The sequence below is a fragment of the Crocodylus porosus genome, unplaced genomic scaffold (assembly GCF_001723895.1).
Source record: "Crocodylus porosus isolate Cpor-Errol unplaced genomic scaffold, CroPor_comp1, whole genome shotgun sequence".
NCBI lineage: Eukaryota > Metazoa > Chordata > Crocodylia > Crocodylidae > Crocodylus > Crocodylus porosus.
This window is the reverse complement of record NW_017728886.1, coordinates 258185147-258207334: the sequence shown is the minus strand read 5'-3', so window position 1 is coordinate 258207334 and position 22188 is coordinate 258185147. Positions and strand designations below refer to the sequence as shown.

Sequence of the window (22188 nt, the reverse complement as noted above, 5' to 3'; positions counted from 1 at the left end):
GGATGACGAGGTCGAACCGTCAAACTACTGCGAAACTGTTCCAGGCTGGACATTAGGAAGAATTTCTTTACTGTCCGAGTCCCCAAGGTCTGGAACAGCCTGCCATCGGAGGTGGTTCAAGCACCTACATTGAACACCTTCAAGAGGAAATTGAATGCTTATCTTGCTGGGATCCTATGACCCCAGCTGACTTCCTGCCCTGTGGGCGGGGGGCTGGACTCAATGTTCTTCTGAGGTCCCTTCCAGCCCAAATGTCTATGAATCTATGACTGCAGAGCCGGTGGCCATTACTTTTGAAAACCTGTGACAATTCAGAGAGGTCCCAGATGATTGGAAAAGGGCAAATATACTGCCCATCTTTAAGAAAGGGAAGAAGGAAGATTCAGGGAACTACAGAAATGTCAGCCTCACCTGAGGTCCAGGAAAAATCATGGAGTAGGTCCTCAAGGAATCCATTTCTAAGCATGTGGAGGAGGAGAAAGTGATCAGGAACAGTCAGCATGGATTTACCAAAGGCAAATCATACCTGACCAACTCGACTTCCTTCTAGGATGAGATAACCGGCTCTGTGGATGTGGGAAGAGTAGTAGATGTGTTACACCTTGACTTTAGCAAGAGTTTTGATATGGTCTCCCACAAGATTCTTGCAAGAAAGATACAGAAGTACATCTGGGATAAATGGACTGTAAGGTGGACAGAAAACTGGCTGTAGCATCAGGTTCAGAGGGTAGTAATCAATGGCTTGATATCTAGCTGACAACTGGTATCAATCTGAATGTCTCAGAGGTTGGTCCTAAGACCAGTTTTGTTCAGTATCTTCATCAACGACCTGGAAGATGGGATGGAGTGCACCCTCAGTATGCTGACACTAAGCTGGGTGGAGTTGTAGATATGTTGGAGGGTAAGGCTAGGATTCAGAGAGACTCCGAGATGTTGGAGGATTGGACCAAAGGAAATCTCACGAGGACAAATGCAAAATCCTGCTCGTAGGATGGAACTATCCCATACACAAGCTGAGGACCAGCTGGCTGGGCAGCAGCTCTGCAGAAAAGGACCTGGGGACTAGTGGACAAGAAGCTGAATATGAGCCAACAGCGTACCCTTGCTGCTATGAAAACTAACAGCATACTGGGCTGCTTTAATAGGAGCACTACCAGAAGATTAAAGGAAGTGATTCTTCTCCTCTATACAGCACTGGTAAGGACAGATCTGGAGTACTGTGACTAGTTTTGGGTCCCCCCCTGACTACAGAAAGGATGTAGACAGATTGGAAAGAGTCCAGCAGAAGGCAAGGAAAATGATTAGGGGGCTGAGGCACGTGACTTCTGAGAGGCTAGGGGAACTGGGTGCAGAGAGAAGAAGACTGAGTGGGGGGGACTGTGGAATCTCCATCCTTGAAGGTTTTTAAGGCCTGACTAGACTAAGTTTTGGCTGGGATTAAATAATTGGAGATACTCCTGCTTTGAACAGAGGGTTGGACTAAATGAACTCCTGAGGTTGCTTTCCAACCCTAATTTTCTATGATTATCAGATCAGCTTTGCTCTGTGGCTGTAGGGGACAAAACTAGGAACAATGAGCTCAAGTTGCAGCAGGGCAAATTTAGACTGGAGATTAGGAGGAACCTTCTGACTCTGACAGCGGTCAAGCATTGGAACATACTACCTAGAGAGAGACTGTTTTTAATCTCCACCCTTGGAAACTTTCAAATGCAAGTTAGACAGACATTTTGCTGGGATGGTTTAGTCTGAAATGATCCTGCTTTGAGAAGGGGCTGGATTAGATGACCTCATGATACCCTTTTTCCTCAGGACAGCCCATATCCTAGTGGTTATAACCAGGACACTTAAGTCCAAAGTCTCTGCTCTAAACTGCCAGTTGAGTGACTTGAACCTGTGTTTCCTACATCCCATGCAAGTGGCCTAGCCACTGGACTTGGAGCTATTCTTGGTTAATGGTTTCTCTTGGGCTTTGATCAAAAATTGCACCCTGTTCCTAAGAAGTCTTCCCAGAACCAGTTTCAGTGAAACCCATTCGATTCTGTGGCAACTACACAGAAATGCCAATGTACCAAACCCAGGAACACATTTAATTAAATTCCCAACTAGTTCTATTCCGTATTTTTTTTGTAAACTGGGTCACTTATTTACACATTATAGATTTAGTTACTCAACTTCATAAATCAAATCTGTAAACTCTGTCCTAGTTTCACTATTCTCTTTACAAGGATGAACTGGTTAGATACATCTCTAATATCAGTTTTTAGAAGATTTAGAATAGTTCTTTCCAACCACAAACAGTTCTATTTCAAAAGAAATACAGTAAATAACAGTACCATGAGGTTACTCGTATTACCTACTGATTTCTAGATCATGTGTGTTACAATTCTAATTTCAAGTTCATCAGACCCAGCCCAGAATCTAAAATTTAAGGTATGTTATTTCTGGTGCATACAAAAACACTTAAAAGTCTAATTCTAAAGGATAAATTCTGCCGTATGTTACACAGTGCATCTAGGAGGTTGTAGCAAAGCAAAATATTTAACCCAATTTACTTACCTCATAATTTTGTTGATGCACAACTAAGAACAGAATCCAAATCACTTGCCTATATTGTTGTACCTTCAAAACTGCTAACATGGCTTGCAAGATCCCATTTTATCAAGTAATTAAGAAGGCATGACTCCAAATAGATGTAGGAAAGTGAACTGCAAGGTGATATTGTTTACATACAGTAGTCATTTTTCAGACTAGAATGTCACTTGCTGGGAATTAATTTTTCAATAAAAAATATGTACCTCTTGAAAAATCTAAAGAACCACAAATTAACAATTTGAAGAAATTAAAAACCCCCCCAATATTAGGAAACTAAAAGTTACCATTCAGAACCACATCTAGGAAGGAGACAAAAGGACTCAACCATAAAAAACATAACGCATGACTCAAAACAGATTAAATACTACTGAAAATTTGGGTCCGATTATGGGACTGTATACCTTTGCTAAAATCAATAGTAAAGATAAAGTATTAACAATTTTTGTATGAAAGCGACGTATTCATACCTGGTGGGTTTCTGCAGATGTAACAGATGTACTGCTCTGGGATGCTGTCTTCGAACAATCCCATACAGATACTGTGTTGCCAGCACAAGCATTCTTCACACTATCATCCAAAACCAAGATAATTCATAATGTGTCAATCAGTTCTATTTCTTGTTTCTATAAAATGCAAGGAATAGCACCTTTTCTTTAACAACTGGCTTAAATTAGGGCAGTGTTCCCTGAACTGTGGGCCACTGATCACACTGGGCCCCATGTACCTTTATAAAAGTTTTCCATTAAATATTGGAGGACATGAGTTTGTGGTAGAAAGAGGTCAGGTGGTCCAAAAAGCTTCAGATGCATGAGACAGGGTATCATATTCATGCAACTTAAATACGATGTAGCAAAATCAACCCCAAAATAGCTAATCTTTAGTTTTGAAAGCGACTGCCCTGTCCTAAATTCCAGTCTGGTGAACAATTTAAATGCCCAGCAATTTAATAGATAAATACTTAGCATTTAAGCCTAACAATGGTATTGGAAAGTGGTAAAGGAGAAAGATCAAGTAAGGTATGGCAACATAAGAATGAAAAGAAAAATACACTTTTAAAAAGCACCTCTACTATGCTCTAGAAAGACTTGTTTTAATACTAAGCCATAGTAAGGCTAAATGAAAAAGAAAAAGCAAGCAATTGTTGAAAGAAAAATGACATGAAGAGAGGAAAACCAAGATGAAAGGGATATAACAGCCTAAGAACAGGAGACTGGTTAAGCTGCACTGTGACAAGGTACAAGAAGGAAATATGAATTCAGAAAATCATAACAAATAAAATACGATGTAATAATGGTGCTGGGTTTCTGGTTGTAGCCACGTTGGTCTAAGGACACAGGCAGACACAGTTCTTTAGGCAGATGTGATATCTTTTATTAGGCCAACTGAGTAGTTACAACAAAGTTCTTAGCAAGCTTTTGGGCCCAATCTCCCTTCGTCAGGCAAAGGGAGTCTCTGCTGGTCGGAGACTCCAAGGAATGAGAGAAACTAAAAGTGTGGCAGGATGTCAGTGAAAATGTAAACAGGTAGAGAGAAGAGGCAGTCTGTGAAAAAGCGAATAGCTGGAGATCAGGAAAGCAAGAATGGGAGAAGCTAAATGTATGACAGGATGTCTTCCCCCTCACCCCGCTTTACTTTTTGTTTTCCTACTTCTACCCTTTTATATTTTTACTGACATCCTCCAACTATTCCCTTTTTCACAGACTGCCTCTTTTTCACATTGTATTTTATCTCTGTTGTCTCCCTCTGACCTTCCCCCCCTGCTCACTTCCCCCTCCCTTCCCCGCTTTTCTTTTTGTCTTGTTTATCTCTACCCATTTACATTTTCACTGACATCCTGCCATACTTGTAGCTTCTCTCCTTGGAGTCTCAGACCAGCAGACTCCCTATGCCTGATGAAGGGTGACTGCACCCAAAAGCTTACTAAGAACTTCCTTCCAACTACTCAGTTGGTCTAATAAAAGATATCACACCTACCCAAAGAACCTTGCCTGCTGATGCAATAATGGGGAACTTCTCAAAAGAAGAGAGCAGTGTAATCAAATTCAGTATTTAACGGTCAAACAAGATAGCTGACAATATGGAGGCATTCAGCTCAAGTATGATCATTCAAATCCATCCCAAAATTCAGGCATAATCGCAAACTGCTGAGATCTGTACCAACATTATAAATTTAAGAACCGATCAGCTCAAGCTTGTACACCTCCATAACAGCCCTACAGTCACTCTCCTCATTGTCTCCATAGCTACACCTGCTACATTAACTATTTTTGTTCTGAGACCTAGCGGTGTAGCAACATAGCTATGTGTCTGGAGCGCAGGGCCAGCAGTGACTTCCAGTTGCCGCCAGGCTGTCAGCACACTCACACAGCTACCAGAAACATCTGTTTTTTTCACCCCCTTCCCTCCTCATCCCCAGGCTGGCACCTGGGTACAGTTGTTCCAGTCATCCACTCTAGTTACACCACTATTGACACCCATTTTTGACTATGTAATGCATCTAAAATGCTACAGTCAAAACCAATCTCCCTCTTCTGTCTCTAATATCTACCCTTCTTTTCAGGGTCTTTCAATGACTCGCCATCGCTTTTAATATTACGATTCAGTCTTATTCTCCCAAGGCCCTACATTACTTAGCTCTTGCCTACTTTTCCAGCTTGGTCTCTTCTTGCACCCCCATCACACATTGCCAATCCAACAATGCCAGCTCGGGAACCAGGTCTGAGTCCTTCTCATGGAGTGATTTTCAATGCTGCCCCTCTTCATGCCTGAAATACTCTCCTAGAATTTATTACTAAACCACCAACCCCCTTGCCTCATTCAGAACAACCAAATGAAGTTAGCTGTACTCAACAGACTGTTAACTTCACAAAGATCTGTTAGGTTTGTGATCTTTATTTATGTAATAATCCCTTTCTCAGTTGTTCTTCACTGTTTATGTCTCACATAAATACTGGATAAGTACAGTAAGTCAGCAACTTTAATTAATTATCTGTGGTGAAGTGCTTAACATAGTTTCTAGAGTACTGCAAAAAAAATAATCATTAGTAGAAGCCATCTGTTATTTGTCCAATGGATTATCAGCTGCAATTTTTGACAGTGTGGTATGCACAGGACTTGCTACAATCTGCAAAAAATTGTTCAGAAAATGGTAGTTCCTCTTATGTTTCCATTTGCCACATCACAGCAAAACTTAAAAATGTAAACATTCCCTAAGAATAACTGCAACTGTTTAGGGTACCCCTGGGAAGTAATATGCTGGAGAAACAGTGCCTGTAAGACAAGTCTCTCCATAAAGATATGAGCTACACTATGAAAGTCTGAAAATGTGGGTCTTCATGAAACAAGTCCTGTTTTCCAGAGGCTATCCACTCACATTGGGAATATTTGACCTGAATTGAGAGAGAAACCATTTCATGACCTAGAAATGGTCCTCTGGATCAGAGTGGAGGTAGTCTAAATCCAGCTCGAGTAAGCACAGCAGTCTCTACAACTGCCACTGCTGTTGTCACTCTTAGAAGTGGAAAGAACAGAACAGGGATAAAAACTGTGCTGACATCAACCCAGAGAGGTAGTTCTGCACAGAAAGGACAGGCTATGCAGGAAGCCTTCACTGCTAACATCCATTTCTGACCTTTTCTTTAGATAATGTCAGTCTCCAACAACGTCAGAAGAGCACTTAAGCTCAAAATTTACAGAAAAGCATGCAGAAAAAGTCTTTTACCTGAATCATAAAGCCATTCTCCTCATCCATTTCACAGATACATCTAACTATTTCATTGAGGGCATCATCTTCATCCTGAGACTCTTCAAAATTGGTTGAATCAAAGTCCTGATTGTATTCATCGCCACTCAGTAACAAGCTCTCTGTGGATGAGTCATCCAAGAACTCCACATCTGAGAGGTCTAGAAAAAACAGATGTATATGAAATGGTATGTATACAAAGATAAAATATTTTATAAACATACTACTGCATTTTTAGGTGACCTCAGCTGAATACATAGCAATGAAAGGCAGCCACTTCAGAGGTAAAGAGACAGTATCCAACCAGAGCTCAGCACGACACAGAACAGCATCAGGAAGGTGTGCATATGTTTAATTTGGCATGTAGGCATTTGTGTTATTTTAGACAATGCAGCTATAAAAAGTTATCCAGCAACTGGAATTCATTGAGATGAGCTGTTCAGTCATACACTCTTACAAGTCAAGAGGCTCAGGCTGTGCTCATCCATGTATGAGAATATGTTTGCGGATAACTACTTGAAGGAGAAACTCAGTTTCATATTTTGATACCACAAGTAGAATTGTTTGGCTTGAATTTCTCTTGCTATTCATCTTTTTTTGTTTGTTTGTTTTTTTGTTGTTTTTTTTTAAAGAAATGTATGTTTTTAAACCAAGAATTTCATACAGTTCAGCAAACCTACTTTCTCCACTAAGGTCAACAGACAGAATAGCTCTTGGATACTGGTATGCAATGTTCTTCTCTGTAAACATGCTGCGCAAAGTCAGAGAACTCCCAGAAGAACGGGTGAGCGGGGAGGAGCACCTTTCCAAAAACTCAATAGAACTATCTTCGTAATCCGAGTAATCTGCAAAATTAAGGCCAACAATAGTTATTAGAGGTAAGAGTAGTCAGGAAAAAAGTTTATTTGCAAGGGTCACAAAGGCTGTTAATGAACATTTAGCAAAATTATAACATTGTGTGTAAAAATAAAGAAAGTGGGTTTGCCTTGGATATTAAGTGGATCTGTGGCATATAAACCTGACACTGCCTGAGTTTCTTCCACCTATGTTTACTGAGTAAAATGTTAAAAACATGCTGATTTTGAAGTTAAGTATCTGAGATAGTTAAGGTAGTACATGAAATGTCAACCACGTCTCCTTATGTACGTGTCAAAAGCAGAGCAAGGTTGCACCTTAACAACTACCTGTATGTATGTAGTGTAATAAAGCTCTATTTTCTCAGTTCATACGGTATACATCTCAGACATATGTAACATACACCATGAAAAATATCTTTAAGAATATAAAAAAAAAAAATCATATTTTTTTAGTAATCAGAATCCGCCAGTTTGTTGATAGTCTTTCTGTACCTCTCCCCATTTCTATGAATGTTTTCACTGACTGTCTTTTTGCCTCTTTTGCCTCAATATTACCATATTTACCCAAATCCAAGACATAGTCAAATATAAGTTGACCCCCACTAATGAGATTCTATACAAGGAAAAATTAGGACCTGCCAATAATGAAATGCCCTATATGAAAAATTATAAACTTTCCCCACTGTGGCAGCGAAAGCACTGGCAAGGCAGCCAGACCTGCACTCCTCACCCCCCCATGCCTTTGCCTGTCCCCCTGCTGCCAGTCTCCTTTGTCACTTGCTGCCCCCAGTGCCTGACCACCTCTGCCACATGACTGTGCCTGCCCCCTGCTCTTCCTTCTGCCTGAGCCCCTGTTATTTGTCCCCCTCCTCCCCCCATGCCTGCTCCCTGCCACCTGCCCCTGCTGCTTACCTTCCACAATGACACTTACTTCAGGGCAGTCAGTGGTGGTGGCCTCCACCCCTGCCCAGCCAGGCAGAAGCAGCAGCAGCGGCAACTCTGGTGGAGCCAGGTTGGGACCAGAGGTAGGTGGAGGGGGGGTGTCTGCATGCATGTGTGGGCACGCACCTCCCAGGCAGTCCCCGCTCCTACTGTGTGATCTCCCCCACATGCTTTCTGCTGTGCACCTCTTCCCCCATTGCACAAGCTATACTGGCCAAGGGCAGGTGGCAGCTCAGCTCTGAGCCTGGAGACAGGGCTGCCACAGCAGCAGACCCCTGCCCAGGCTGGTACTTGGATCTAAGAGGTTCTTCTTTCCCCATGTTGACTGAAAGGGGGCTGGGAGGCCAGAAACCTCATCTTGGATTTGAGCAAATATGGTAATTACAGCATTAACACAACCAATGCCAGGAGCAGCTGAGACCCCAGCTCTAAAAAAGACTGCTGTGACCCTCAGCTGCAGATACAACAGTCTTGTGAAATTATGAGTGAGGCCATCACACACAATCAGATTAAAAATCCCTGGACAGTATTAACTAAGATTACAACTGTCCACAATTATGTGTTTCCCTTCTCCTCTTAAATCTTTTTATTGACTACTCACCTCGATACCAACTGTCTAACTGACCTATCTAATTATTCACCAGTCATACTACTACCCGTAAGTACAGTCTTTGCACAGATGCACATATTTATTCTTTTCTCTGAAAGGCTCCCTTTAACAACAAGGCCCACTGTTAACCCTGCAATTTCTTTCATGGCCCTGACGACTGTGAAACTCAAGCTTATTTTTCACCTCCTTTCTACAAACCACCCCCTCTGTGAGAGCCATGATCTGCAGCGTTATACCACTCACTTTGCCTGTTTCCAAGGACTGTGCACTTAGATTACAGCTTCCATGAGAAATCTTTGTCTGTGTATAATTTTACTGAGGTAAAGCAGCCTGCTCATGCAAGTGTTACAAATAATGATGAAATATATTGCGACCCAAAATAATATTTTAACAGATGAGCAATAGATGAAGTCGGCTGTTCTTTTGGACAAAAAGTAGCATGCTTCCACATAACCGAAGCAAAAAAACCTCACAGCAGTTTCTTCACGTCTAGAATGTCTCAACAACCTTTTTTTTTTTTTTATCTCCTTAAAGTCAGTGTTTCTTACGCAGCACGCAGGAATGTTAAATGAGTATTCTGTGGTAAATAACATACTACTCTTCCAATCTTATCAATCGACTCAGAAATACCTGATAAACTGAAGGCACAGTGTGAGGGGAGGTGAGCAGCCAACAGTAGCAAAAGAACAGGTTAGGACGATTCGGAAAAGCTGGATGTGTATACATTCAACCCAGTCCATGGGGCCAGATGCGATGCACATGAGGGTGCTGAGGGAGACAGCCAATGTGATAGCAAAGCCACTGGCCATCATCTTTGCAAACTCATGGCAAATGGAAGAGGTCCCAGATGATTGGAAAAAGACAAATATCTTGTCCACCTTTAAGGAAGGGAAGAAGGAGGAGGGGGGAACTACAGACCGGTCAGCCTCACCTCAGGCCCAGGAAAAATCATGGAGCAGATCCTCAAAGAATCCATTTATAAGCAGTTGGAGGAGAAGGTGATTAAAAACAGTCAGCATGGATTCACCAAGGGCAAGTCATGTCTTGACCAACCTGATCTCTATGATGAGATGACTGGCTCTGTGGATGTGGGAAGAGCAGTGGATGTGATATACCTTGGCTTTAGCAAGTCTTTTAATATGGTCTCCTACAACATTTTTTCAAGAAAGTGAAGGAAGTATAGCTAAGATGAATGGACTGTAAGGTGGAAAGAAAACCGGCTGGATCATCAGGCTCAGAGGGTAGTAATCAATAGCTTGATGTCTAACTGGCAGCCGGTATCCAGTGGAATGCTCCAGGGGTCAGTCCGGGGACTGGTTTTGTTCAATATCTTCATCAATGACCTGGAAGGTGGCACAGAGTGCACCCTCAGCAAGTTTGCAGATGACACCACGCTGGGGGGGAGCAGTAGACATACTGGAGTGTAGGGCTTTCAGAGAGACATAGACAAATTGGAGCACTGGACCAAAGGTTCAACAAGGACAAGCACAAAGTCCTGCATTTAGGATGAAACAATCCCATGCACCGGTCCAGGCTGGGGGTGACTGGCTGGGCAGCAGCTCTGCAGAAAAGGACCTGGGGGTCACAGTGGAAAAGAAGCTGAATATGAGCCAGCAGTGTGCCCTTGTGGCTAAGAAAGATAACAGCGTACTGGGCTGCATTGGTAGGAGTGTTGCCAACAGATCAAGGGAAGTGATTATTCCCCTCCATTTGGCACCAATGATACCAGATCTGTAGGTCTGTGTCCAGTTTTGGGCCCCCCCACTACAGAAGGGATGTAGACAAATTGGAAAGCCTCCAGCAGAGGGTAACAAAAATGGTGAGGGGGCTTGGGCACATGGCTTCTGAGGAGAAGCTGAGGGAAGTGGGCTTATTTTGTCTGGAGAAGAGAAGACTGAGAGGGGATTTAAGAGCAGCCTTCAACTACCTGAAGTGGTTCCAGAGAGATGGAGCTGGGCTTTTCTCAGCGGTGGCAGATGACAGAACAAGGACCAATGGGCTTAAGTCGCAGCAAGAGAAGTTTAGATTAGAAAAGGAAAAACAACTCTCTCACATGGAGGGTAGCAAAGCACTGGCACAGGCTACCCGAAGAGGTGGCAGAACCCCATCCTTGGAGGTTTTTAAGACCCCAACTAGACAAAGCCTTGGGTGACAGGATATAAATGGGGACATTCCTGCTTTAAGCAGCGGGTTGGGCTAGATGGCCTCCTGAGGTCACTTATAGGCCTAATTTTCTATGATTTTATAAGAGATGGACCAGGGTTTCTGAAGGGACTTTATTCCATACATCAGATGAATATTATGCCATACTGGCTGCATATACAGCACCAGTTGCACATACAGTTCCTGTATATTTTAAAATTTACAAGACACAGTAAAAATTAGCCTTAAAACCAAACTACTGATCTTAAAATTTGCATTGGGCTGCTAAGCACTTGTATTCCCAAATCTGTCTTTTCACATGCATCTCATCATTTTTGTCACACTGGGTTTTCTGTTGCTGTTTTTGTTTAAAGCATGGTTTTTGTTAATACTCTGTAGCTTTTCTATAAAACTCTTCAGAATTCTTTTTTAAATTATGGAAAAATCCTGGAGGTGGTTTGGGGGATACGGCTAATTAGGTGGTTATGACTCTCTGCTTCTGGCCTCTTTCCTAAAGCAACATGAGCAGGGAAGCGATTATATAACTCACTGTGCAATATCTTACCACCTACACGACACACCAGCTAGGTCTACAAGGATTTTTTTTTTTTTTTTATCCAAATGGCAGCACTTCTGGGCACCCACTATTTAATAATATGCCCCTGAATAATTAAAGGAAAAAAAAGGCTTTTCTCCCATAACCCAGAAACAACATTGTAATTTTCAGATAAGCGTTTTAGTAGCTTCTATCATTATTTAAAATTATCCTAACCTGGTAAATAGCTAAGAAAGTTACACAGACCCTAATTTAAATGCAGGGTTCACTGCAATTTTGGTGGGAAATTTTCACCTTGTGGTATTTGTTTCCCCTAAACAATCACTTTAGGGTTCTGAAGTGTGCCTTGTAGAAAGTTTGGGCCAGAAACTGCAATGAAATTAGGAAGTGTTAAGGTTTTAGAACAGCAGTTTTCAACCTGTGCTCTGTAGACCCTGGGGATCCCCAAACTATCTAAGGGGTCCACAAAAGATGACTATGATCAATCAAAAGTATGTGAGTGGCCTCCACTTGAAATTTCCAAAGGGGTCCACACCTCCATTTGAAAAGGGTCTGCAAATGAAAAAAGGTTGAAAGCCACTGTTTTAGAACACTTTCTGAGTTCTCAGTGCTGATATCTCTTTCCTTGTACCTTTTAACTTAACTTATTACTAGGGTTCTCCAGAACTGAGTGGCACAGCAACTTCTTTAATCTTGAAGCATCTCCTGTGTGCCCCCTGGCACTGACTGGCAGAGGGCGGCTGTCACTTGCTGCTTACCACCTGCACCTGATGGCCAAGAGGCAAAAACCACAGCTGCGATTTCAGGCATGGGCAGCAAGCGGTAGGGCCCCTCACCAACCAGCAGTGGGGAGACATGCTGGGGAAACGCCAAAACGAAAGAAGCTGCCACACCACATGTTTCCAGCGCAAATTTCAGAGATCCCTGCCTACTGTTTCTCCACCGTGTCAGGAAGGTTTCCTGAATCACACCAAGTACTTTAATCAGAAATATCATGACTGTGACATTTACTAACATACACTATTTGATAGGCAAGGGATGTCAATCTGACAGGAGTGCTAGAAGGTAAAATAAGGCAAGCTTGCATAGCGTCATAGTTTCTAGGGTCGGAAGGGACCTAAACAGATCATCAAGTTCAACCCCCTGCCCTGGGCAGGAACGAGTGCTGGTATCATAATGCCCCAGCCAGATGTGTATCCAACCTCCTCTTGAAGACCCCCAAGGTAGGGGGGAGCACCACCTCCCTGTGTAGATTATGTATTGTAAAACTATGGTGGGTGCACAGCTGAATGGTAAACGATTCTCGAAGTTTAATCATCAGTGGCTAACTGACAAACAAAAGACGTACCAGTGGAGTAACACAAGGGTCCATCCCAAGTACTACTCAATGTTTTCATCAGTGACATCGATAAAGGAATAAAGAATTTACTTATTCGATATGCAGATACCACCAAGCTGTAAAGGGTTGCAAGCACTATAGAGGATACTACTAAAATTCAAAGTCTCCTTAACAAATTGGAAAAGTGATCTGAAAAGTTGCATTTTAGCAAACAGAAGTATGATAATACACCTAGATAGGAAAAGCAAACTGTGCAAATATAAAATGGGGAACGACTGAGCAAATAGGAACTCTGCAGAAAATGACCTGACAATCATAAAGTAAATACAAGTCAAGAGTGACATTTTGTTGTAAAACATCATAATGGGATGTATAAATAGGGCTGTTGTATGTAAAACCAGTGAAGTAATCTTTCCTTCAAGCTCAAAGCTGGTTAGGCCTTGGCTGAAGTAATGTGTCCTGTCTCACATACCAAATTTTAAGGAAATGTGAACTAACTGGAAACAGTCAAAAGGACAGCAACAAAAATGACCAGCGGTTTAAAAAAGTATGACCTATATTTAGCCTAGAGTGAGAGGAAAGATGATAGTAGCCTTCAAATATGTAAAAGATGAATGTAATAAACAGTTCTCCATGTCCTATTTTCAGGGAACAGGCAGTAATGGACTTAAGCGGAAGGAAGTAAAGATATGCAACACTGCAAATGCAGTAGGCTAGGAAATGGATCTCAACTGATATGAAGGATGTAAGGCTGTTGGTAATAGTCGTGTTGGTCTAAGGACATAGGCAGGCAAGGTCCTTTGGCTAAATGTGATATCTTTTATTAGACCAACTAAATAGTACGAAAAACGTTCTTTGCAAGCTTTCAGGCACAAACACCCTTCTTCAGGCACTGGGAGACTCTGTTGTTAATAGCAGCAGTCTCCCAATGCCTGAAGAAGGGTGTTTGTGCCTGAAAGCATGCAAAGAACTTGCTTCCAACTATTAGTTGGTCTAATAAAAGATAGCACATCTACCCAAAACACCTTGCCCGCCAAGGATGCAAGACTGCACTTATCACAACCAGAGAAAAGGCCACAGAAATAACTGAGGTGCGCAATGAGTTTTAGCTGCCTGGATACAACCGTGTCATACAGGAAAAGAAAAGCAAGATCTAGACACAGAGATTGGTTGGAAAAATAAACGTAGGTTAGCAGCAAGATGCTCAGGAGCACTTGTTTGAAAGCTGAAATGCAGAAGTGGGTAGAAGGAAACTGGAGTGGCGAGCTACATCTTCATTATCGTTGGTTTGAAGATGGTAGTTAAAGTTATATGAACAGAGATGCTCGCCCACAAACACAATGTAAAGGGAAACAGAATTTCCCACATCAAAGTGCCTTTGAAATGTGAATGGTAGAGAGCAAAAGCTTCATTCTGATGATAACTAACACATCAGAACTTGTTTCTGGATGGTACGAGCATTAATAACTAATTGGTACCACAAGGAGCATAGCTGAGCTTTACTTTGTCCTAATGCCATGCATATTATACTCACCGTACTGTTTAGATTTCTTCTTTTTTTTCTTCTTCTTTTTCTGTTTTGATTTATGATCTTTTTCCTTTTTCTCTTTTTTCTCCTTATCCTTTTCCTTCTTTTTACCTGAATTGCAAGCAAACATTTTAAAGTGTTAGCATTACTCTAGACTTGCTTTCTTCTAGTTATCTTAAAAGCGACATTTAAATTTTAAATCAGCTGTTCCAGTCACTTGCCCAAAGTAGAATGATTCAATTAATTTGTTCAATTCCATGACTACAGCCCTACTGATTAAATGACTGTCAGATAGCACAGAAGGTCCTCCCATACTGATTAAATGACTGTCAGATAGCACAGAAGGTCCTCCCATATCTGTGATACCTGTTTTAACTTCAAGGTATTAGTGAGAATCTTTCTGTAAGACTGACATAATTCAGTTTCTCTTACTATCAGGAAATCAGCTGTATCCCAGATCTTGACAAGTATCACCGGATACCCTGAGCAGACAGACATGACCTCATATGAGCAAAAAGACCCAGTTTTAGTAAAATATAAGTTCTGTCTGTCTGTCGATATCTACCAATATATAGTACAGATAGACAGATATCAGTACTTGATATCAACTTGTGTGTGAAAAACAGAATATTCAACTCTAATTATTTTCTAGTGTTTGCAAATGCTTTAAAAAGAGGAAAACTCTCGATGGGACTATTCCCTTTCTTGATGGGCTATTCTTCCGATCCCATTTACAAGATTACATTCTCAAAACAAAGCATAGTCGGTGATCTAGTACGGACCTTTTAACAACAAACAACTGAAATTGCTACAGCCAGCATCAGTTCCTACAAAACAGCTTGTTCCTCGTATAAAAGTGTATAGCTTCTGAATACGACTGAAATAACACCCCTGAATGATTATTTTCTGCATTATTTTGTCTATATTACCATGTGATCTTCACTTTGAAAGAATCAATCTGCCTCTCCTGCTTACTCTCCACACCAGCACTAATCAACAGCATGAGACCTCCACAGTTATTTCCAAAGCAAGCAGTTGTGAGGTAAAAAGAGAGCACTTACTTAAAAAAAAAAAAAAAAAAAAAAAAAAACCCTTTAGGATCGACTAAAGAAATGTTTCTGTGTGTATTTCCCTTGCCACAGAATAAGAGACACAAATAATACTTCAATAAGATAGCTGTGTATGTTTTTATTCTCTCTTCCTTTTGCAGGTTGCTGATGTAGCAGGCTGTCTGTCACTCAATTTTTATTTCCCCTGGGACAAACTTGTCCCCACAGAAAACAACATCAATAATCAAACAAATACACAACACAGAGGGAACTCAAAACCTGCGGTCCTTCCCCAGACCTGGAGAGGGCAACCTCCTCAGCACTGCAGCCTTCCCTCTCTCCTCAGCTCCCCTACCTGGGAGCTTTTAAATTTCCTTTGAGCCAGGCAATCATCCCTGTTAACTGGCCCCATGCCCCTGAGCATGCAAACAATTACTCATTAACCAGTCCCCCCACCAGCATGCACACAGTTACTGAGCTATTAAAAGAGACAGGGGTGAACTTGTGTAAAAAGTCTAAGCCTGCAGGTGGAGGAAGAAAGAGCCCTGGTAGATTAATCCCCATCTAACCACTGACTATTCCTGTGATATCTGGACAGTGGAAGATTCAATGGTTCTGAAAGTTTTTATACTCAAGACACCCCTAGGAAAATGCCAGCTCTTAATTTTTACTTGATTTCTGACTCTGGAAAAACTCCAGTATTGCAAAGAACTCAGAAAGCCCCACAATAGGAGAGAAATACTTTTGACACCAGGGATTCCTATCCAAAATCTCTGACCACGTCTACCCATGGCATGGACATTTGGTTTCATGAGGACAACTAGCGGCAGCACACCTTGCACCGCTGCTAGCTGTCTCAGGGGAATGCCCAGGCCACACACCCTCTGGGGCATAGCAAGTTACCCTGGGATGGGGCAGCAGAAGGTGGGGCCAGCAGTGTGCTCGTGCCAGCAGCCTTACTAGGGGTCCTGGGGACCTTCCAGGGCTGCAGTACCAGTGAGTCTGCTGCGCAGAGCCTGGTCAGCAGCCGCAGCACAGCTCCAGGCAACCCGGCTCTGCTTCTGAGCCATGTGCACTGCCTGTGCATGCGCCACTCCACATTTATTCTCTGCAGGTTTTTTTGACCCCTGGATATCCAGACATGTCTGCAGTGCCACATACCACACAGCTATGCTCATCTTGACATGGCCTCTGAGTTTAATCTCATGTATCATATATAGGTGCCTACATACCTAAACAGCGCTAATATTGCACAGCACCCTTTAAATGATCTCAGAACACCCCAGTTTCTCAATTTGGGCACTGTGGTGGAGAACCACTAGAACAGGGGTAGACAAAATACAGCCCACCTGCCTCAGGCATTGGAGGGAGCGTGCAGCCAGACTATTTCAGAGCAGCCCTGCTGGCAGCAGTTCCTTTGGTCTGCTGTTCCTACTGCCATTCCTGCCACTGGAGCTGGCCCCATTGCCCAGGCACCCCAACCCATCCGCCCCACACCTACCACTGGAGCACCAGATGGGCAGGGTCTCCATGGAGATGGGTCCAGGACCGGCACAGGCAGGGAACGCTCGGCCGGGCAGATGGGACAGTGATGCAGATGGATGGGGAGTGGCATCTGGGAGCAGGACAGGTGGCTGAGATCTTGGGGTGGTAATACCACAGGCCTGGGGCACAGCCATGATCTGCAACTCGCATGTCCTTGCAATGGGCACCAGTTCTGCAGGCAGGGCGGGTGGGAGGTGTGGATCATGGCTCTGCACCACACCCTGGCTCTGTGCTGTGACCACTGCAAGATCCTGGCCCCAGTCCTGCGAACCTGTCCATCCATTCTGCTCCCAGACTTCTCCCCACCCACCTACATCCCATCCCATTCACCAGGCCAAGTACACCTTGTCTGCAGGAGTCCAGGGCCTGACCCAGGGTTGCTGGGTGGTGACAGCACAGCGCTGAGCCGTTGTGGAGGGGACGAGCCCACAACAGCTCACCAAAACTCCTTAAATGGCCCTCCAGCCCAAAAAATTTGCCCACCCTTGCTCCAGAAGGACCCCAGATCTTAACAATTTATATCTGTTTTCAGGAAATCCTGAATAAATTGCAGGAAACCTAGCAATCCACTACTTTCCTCCACTAATCCCATCTATAGGTCCAAGACCAACAATCACACACATCACTTACTAGATTAGAAAATGTTTTAAGAGATACCCTGTCACTCTTCCTGTCTCCTGCTTTGGGCTTCTTGCCCTGTACTGATAGTCCAGAAATGGAAATAAATGAAATTATAGCCCTACAACTGATACCTGTCTGATCCCTCCATATCCTCACACTTTACACACCCATTTTGTCAGTCATACATTTGCATGAGTTTATTCCCAAGGAGCATTTATGCATCTCTGCAAGTATATAGCTTTAACTACTTCCTCTGGAAGTATTAGAACAGATGACCATTTATAGCTAAACATGCATAACTGTTTTAAAAAAAAAAAAAAAGTTAGGGGCAGGCTATGTACTAAAAATCTCTCAAGCCTTAGTCTTTTTAAAGATTTATTTTCTGGTCATACCAAATGACGATGAGCTTTTCTCTTCCAGTTTCCCTTTTCTTTCAGTTTTCAATGCTCCTGAAAATTTAGGGAAAATACACAAACTTAGCAGAACCTTAGTGACTTTTACAAATGAGCATGTTGTCAGCCAAGTTGTAAACATTCCTATTAGTATATATTTTAAAACACAAGCAACAATGATTTTAAAAATCACTTTACAATTATTTTACTGACTTAAGCACTGGAAACAAAAAGCATTGTCGTTTACCAACTTCTGAATGCTTCTCCTTTTGAATCACGTTCTTTAATATTTTCTCCTGCAGACTCTCAAAACATTTCTCCTTTATGAGCACAGAGAACTGTATCTCTGTCCCTTCAGAGCTCATTGATGTGGAAGACCTCTCTTTTTTTTTTTTTACTATTCCCTTTGGATAACTTTAGACTATTGGTTAAAGGCATTTCCAGATGTAAGGCATGTACATGGGACGAGGGTGCTGAAAACAAGACAACAAATTTACTAGGCATTCAGTAAGGATTGCAGTCACATCACTGGATGGGTCAGACTGCTGAAACATCAACTACGGGTAATATTTTCATCATGTTGAACATGTTATTGCTGGTTTATGAATGCCTTGGTCTCATTATGTCTTACAACACACTAAAATGCTACATGCCAAAAGTCTGTTCCCTCTACTTCTTTCTTTTTGAAAAGTTGATGTCAATTCCAAACAATAATCTTAGTTTGAAGTTAATCTTGATCCTCTGCTATTTAAAACAAACTTTCTTCCCACACTTGTCCTTCCAATTTCATTATGGAGGAAAGTGATGGCAATGGTAATAGTGACAAAGTTGATGCTGCCACAATTAACTAAATGCAGTTACTTATGAACGGACCCCTAAATTCAACTACAGTATTTCTGCACTCAGCACAAAGTTCATGACCTCAAAGTTTACTGCACATTTAGTTGTGTTTGCTTTTTTTTTTTTTTTTAAATGGTGCTTCACTGTTAACCTAATACTAGTTCATTACAAATTTCACTTGATCCTGAGAACTCAAGTCAATATATCAGAGCAAAGGAAAATTTGGAATATATGAAAAGCTTATCTTATATATCAGAATTTTCTTACCACACTTGCACAGACTGTATTAATCCCAAATATTTACTCAAGCTTTCAGTGTGAAAATGACCCTTCCCCTCTCGATTCACTGTGATGCAGGGAATCGTTAGCTAACTGAATAAAGGTAAAAAACCTACTGTAATAATACAACATTATATTTGATTATAAATTTGAAAGAAATGTTCACATAATCAAGCCACAGACAAAAATTAAATTTTGTTGGAGGAGGATATCCACTTAACTCCCTATCTTGGAAAAAATGCCTAACTGTATAAAGACTTATTAATACCATCTAGATCTCCTGCAAACTTTGTTGGTCAATACAGGGCAAGCTCTACAGTTTTTCCTTATTTATACCACAGAAAGCTTAGCTCAGTTTAGAAGGTCTCTGGAGAGTGCCACAGCCAAACGAAACAAAAGAAACCATACACTGCTTTTAGGATTTAAAAATAAATCTGTGTGTCATTATAATATGAATAATCAAAGCATTCAATCCAGTTTAATGTAACTGTACAAGAGTAGCTACGTTCTTTGTCTCTTGACCCTGAGATTTTCTACTACTTAGGTAGACACAGTAACAACAGCTTTTAGGAAAGCTTTCAGAACTGGCTCATCTCTGTTGCCTCAGTATTTTAGGCACTACATGATTTTGGATGCCTAATTTATCAATGCCTGATGCAGCCAATTTTCAGATGTTATGTTCTCAATGCTTGCTGAAAAAATCAGGCATCTTTTAGATGTCCCAAAAGACAAACCTCCTTAAAAAGCAATATCCAAGAATCACTAGTCATTTCTGAAAATCCAGGTGTTTGATAAGAATCACGAAGGATGGACTGAAAGACCTCCCTCAAAACTTATTTTGTCTATCCACACAGCTTTAGTACGAAAAGCAATACAGTTTACATATGGAAAATACAGAGCCAGTACTGGACTACTTTTCCTGAGCCAGACAGTTCATCACCTTTTCATGATGACCCTGTGCTCACACTTCATGAGGCTGTCCACCTTCACAGAAACTTTTCCGCTGATTGTTAACCACAGTACAGGCAGTCCTTGACTTACAACGTTTTGCACTTACAACATTTATAAATCGACACCGTTTCAACTTTATGACATCAGTTTCAACTTTACAACGCTTGAGCTGATGCCACGCCAGCAAACAGGTTTGCTGCGTCACTCATCTCCCTGGAGAGCATATGTCCGAACTTCCTTGGACACTTTTTCTTTAAGAAAGCAGACAAGACTCCAGAAAAACCTGCAGCCAAGACTCCTGAGAAGACTCCAGCCAAGAACCATTCAATAAGTCCAACCAAGAGCCCTTCAAAGAGTCCAGCAAAGTCACCTCAAAAACGTCCTTCCAAATCAATATGATTGCTATTTACAATATAAATACATCAATGTAGCTATATTACTCATCTATAATTAATAAGAGTACAAAATTCTGGGGTATTTTTAGTGAAAATAGGGTGTTGGGCCTTGGTTCAGGAACCAATCCCCAATTTACATCCCACAACGTTTCAAGAGAAGACGCGGTTTTCAGGAGCCAATTGTGTTGTCAGCCTGAGGACTGCCTGTACTACAGAGTGAGAAGGGAACAGAATAGTTAGGCCACCACCAGGAAATGTAAGGAGACCATTAAATGCTGCCCCTTCCAAACTGCCAGATGGAAAAGCAGCTCCAGGTTCTGAACACAACCTGGCCAGCAGCTAGGAACAGCCCCTGGCACCGGGTCAAAGGAAGGAGCTGATATACTTCTAGGTCTCAAAGTTCCTCTTGGAGGTACTCTGTACTTTTAACCTAGGATGCAAGCTGTGCATTTGCCATGAACTACTCAACCCTCCAACTAAAGCAGTATCTTTCTTGGATGCAGAATAAAGCTTTATACCTCCAACACTGTCTCTAGGCTGCTGCCCTTTACTACTTGGGGCAGATGACGGAGGAGCATGCAACACAATCTGTGCACTAAATGCTCATAAAATATTAAATTCCAATACAGAACTTGATCTGAATTACTCTCTTGCGGCTTCCCAGTTTCTCTGCCTCTGCTCAAGGATTTAAGCAGGCTTTTGCACTTAACCACCGAAAAGCTAAACAATTTTCACACTGCCCTCTCCTTTAAGAAGAGCCACATCACATTAAGTTTCCTAAGGAATTTAACATGCAAAAATGCTTAATATTCTTCTTCACAATTAGTTTTTAATCATTACCTTTAAAAAGTCCTGGAAATTAGCTTATAATTTCCTGCACTAACGTCCTACATTTGCCATTACACAAACAGCACTATTTTGTCCGAATGGCTCCCTCTGGAAATAGTCTTGGATATACTAGCTATCATGATAACTTAATACATTTCACATTTCATAGTTTATTCAAGTTAAAATAAAACAGTACCTTTTTTCCTCTGATCTTAGGGAAACTGGCATTTCTCTAGATCTTAATATTACAGGTCCATCTGCGAGTGCACATTGTGGATCGTAACAGGAATACTAGTAATATCCTATTCTTAAAAACAACCTATAATTCCCTATACATATTAATTTGGTCTCATTTCATCTTAGAGTGAGATCATCCTATTTTAAACATGATGGAATCAATGCAGAGAGGTAAGAAGTAACTTGCTGGGAAAGCTGGGAAATTTGTTGCGAACCTGGGAATAAAACCCAGGTCTCCAGCTTCTAAGCCTCGAACGCAAGAGCTAAGAGGATGCATTTCAAGCATATGACATCATGGACAAGATGGACTGTTAGAATGATCTTTAATATCATACAGCTAAATTACGTGCTTTGTCAGTTCCTTTTTTATCCTTCTCTTCCCTCATTCTGACAGTACGCCCTTCTTCAGATGCCATAAAGCACAAAAGCTTTCACAACAATATTTACAGTCATGGCACATGCGTTTCTTTAATGAAAGATCTAACCTCTCCCGTAATTCCTGGGCAAATCTGACAATTCTTCATACTGTTATAACTGTCAAAATGGATAAGCTGGAACTGAACAAGCCAATGTGTCATTCTTGGAAGTTTTCAGGTTGCCAGGAAAAAACAATAAAAGAAAAAGTAGCAGGAAACATTAATGCTCTAAAGAAAATCAGAGTGAAAAAGTTACTTCATGAATGGCATTCTTCTCTTTCCAAGTTGAATACAAATCTCTATACCCATGCTCTCCCATAATAAAGT

General features: G+C 41.7%; 1 protein-coding gene across 7 annotated transcripts in view; it reads right to left on the bottom strand.

The window, feature by feature from the left end:
• Positions 1 to 22188, bottom strand: part of PHF20L1 (PHD finger protein 20-like 1) — an 83570-nt gene that overhangs the window by 16899 nt on the left and 44483 nt on the right. For 6 of the 7 annotated variants that reach the window (XM_019552909.1, XM_019552918.1, XM_019552926.1 and 3 more), the window contains 5 exons: positions 17916 to 17972; positions 14315 to 14419; positions 7015 to 7179; positions 6314 to 6495; positions 3060 to 3159 (listed from right to left, as the gene is read on the bottom strand). In XM_019552909.1, coding sequence (XP_019408454.1) covers positions 3060 to 3159; positions 6314 to 6495; positions 7015 to 7179; positions 14315 to 14419; positions 17916 to 17972 — 609 coding nt within the window. The remainder of the gene's footprint in view (positions 1 to 3059; positions 3160 to 6313; positions 6496 to 7014; positions 7180 to 14314; positions 14420 to 17915; positions 17973 to 22188) is intronic. The other variant, XM_019552941.1, reaches the window with a different exon arrangement.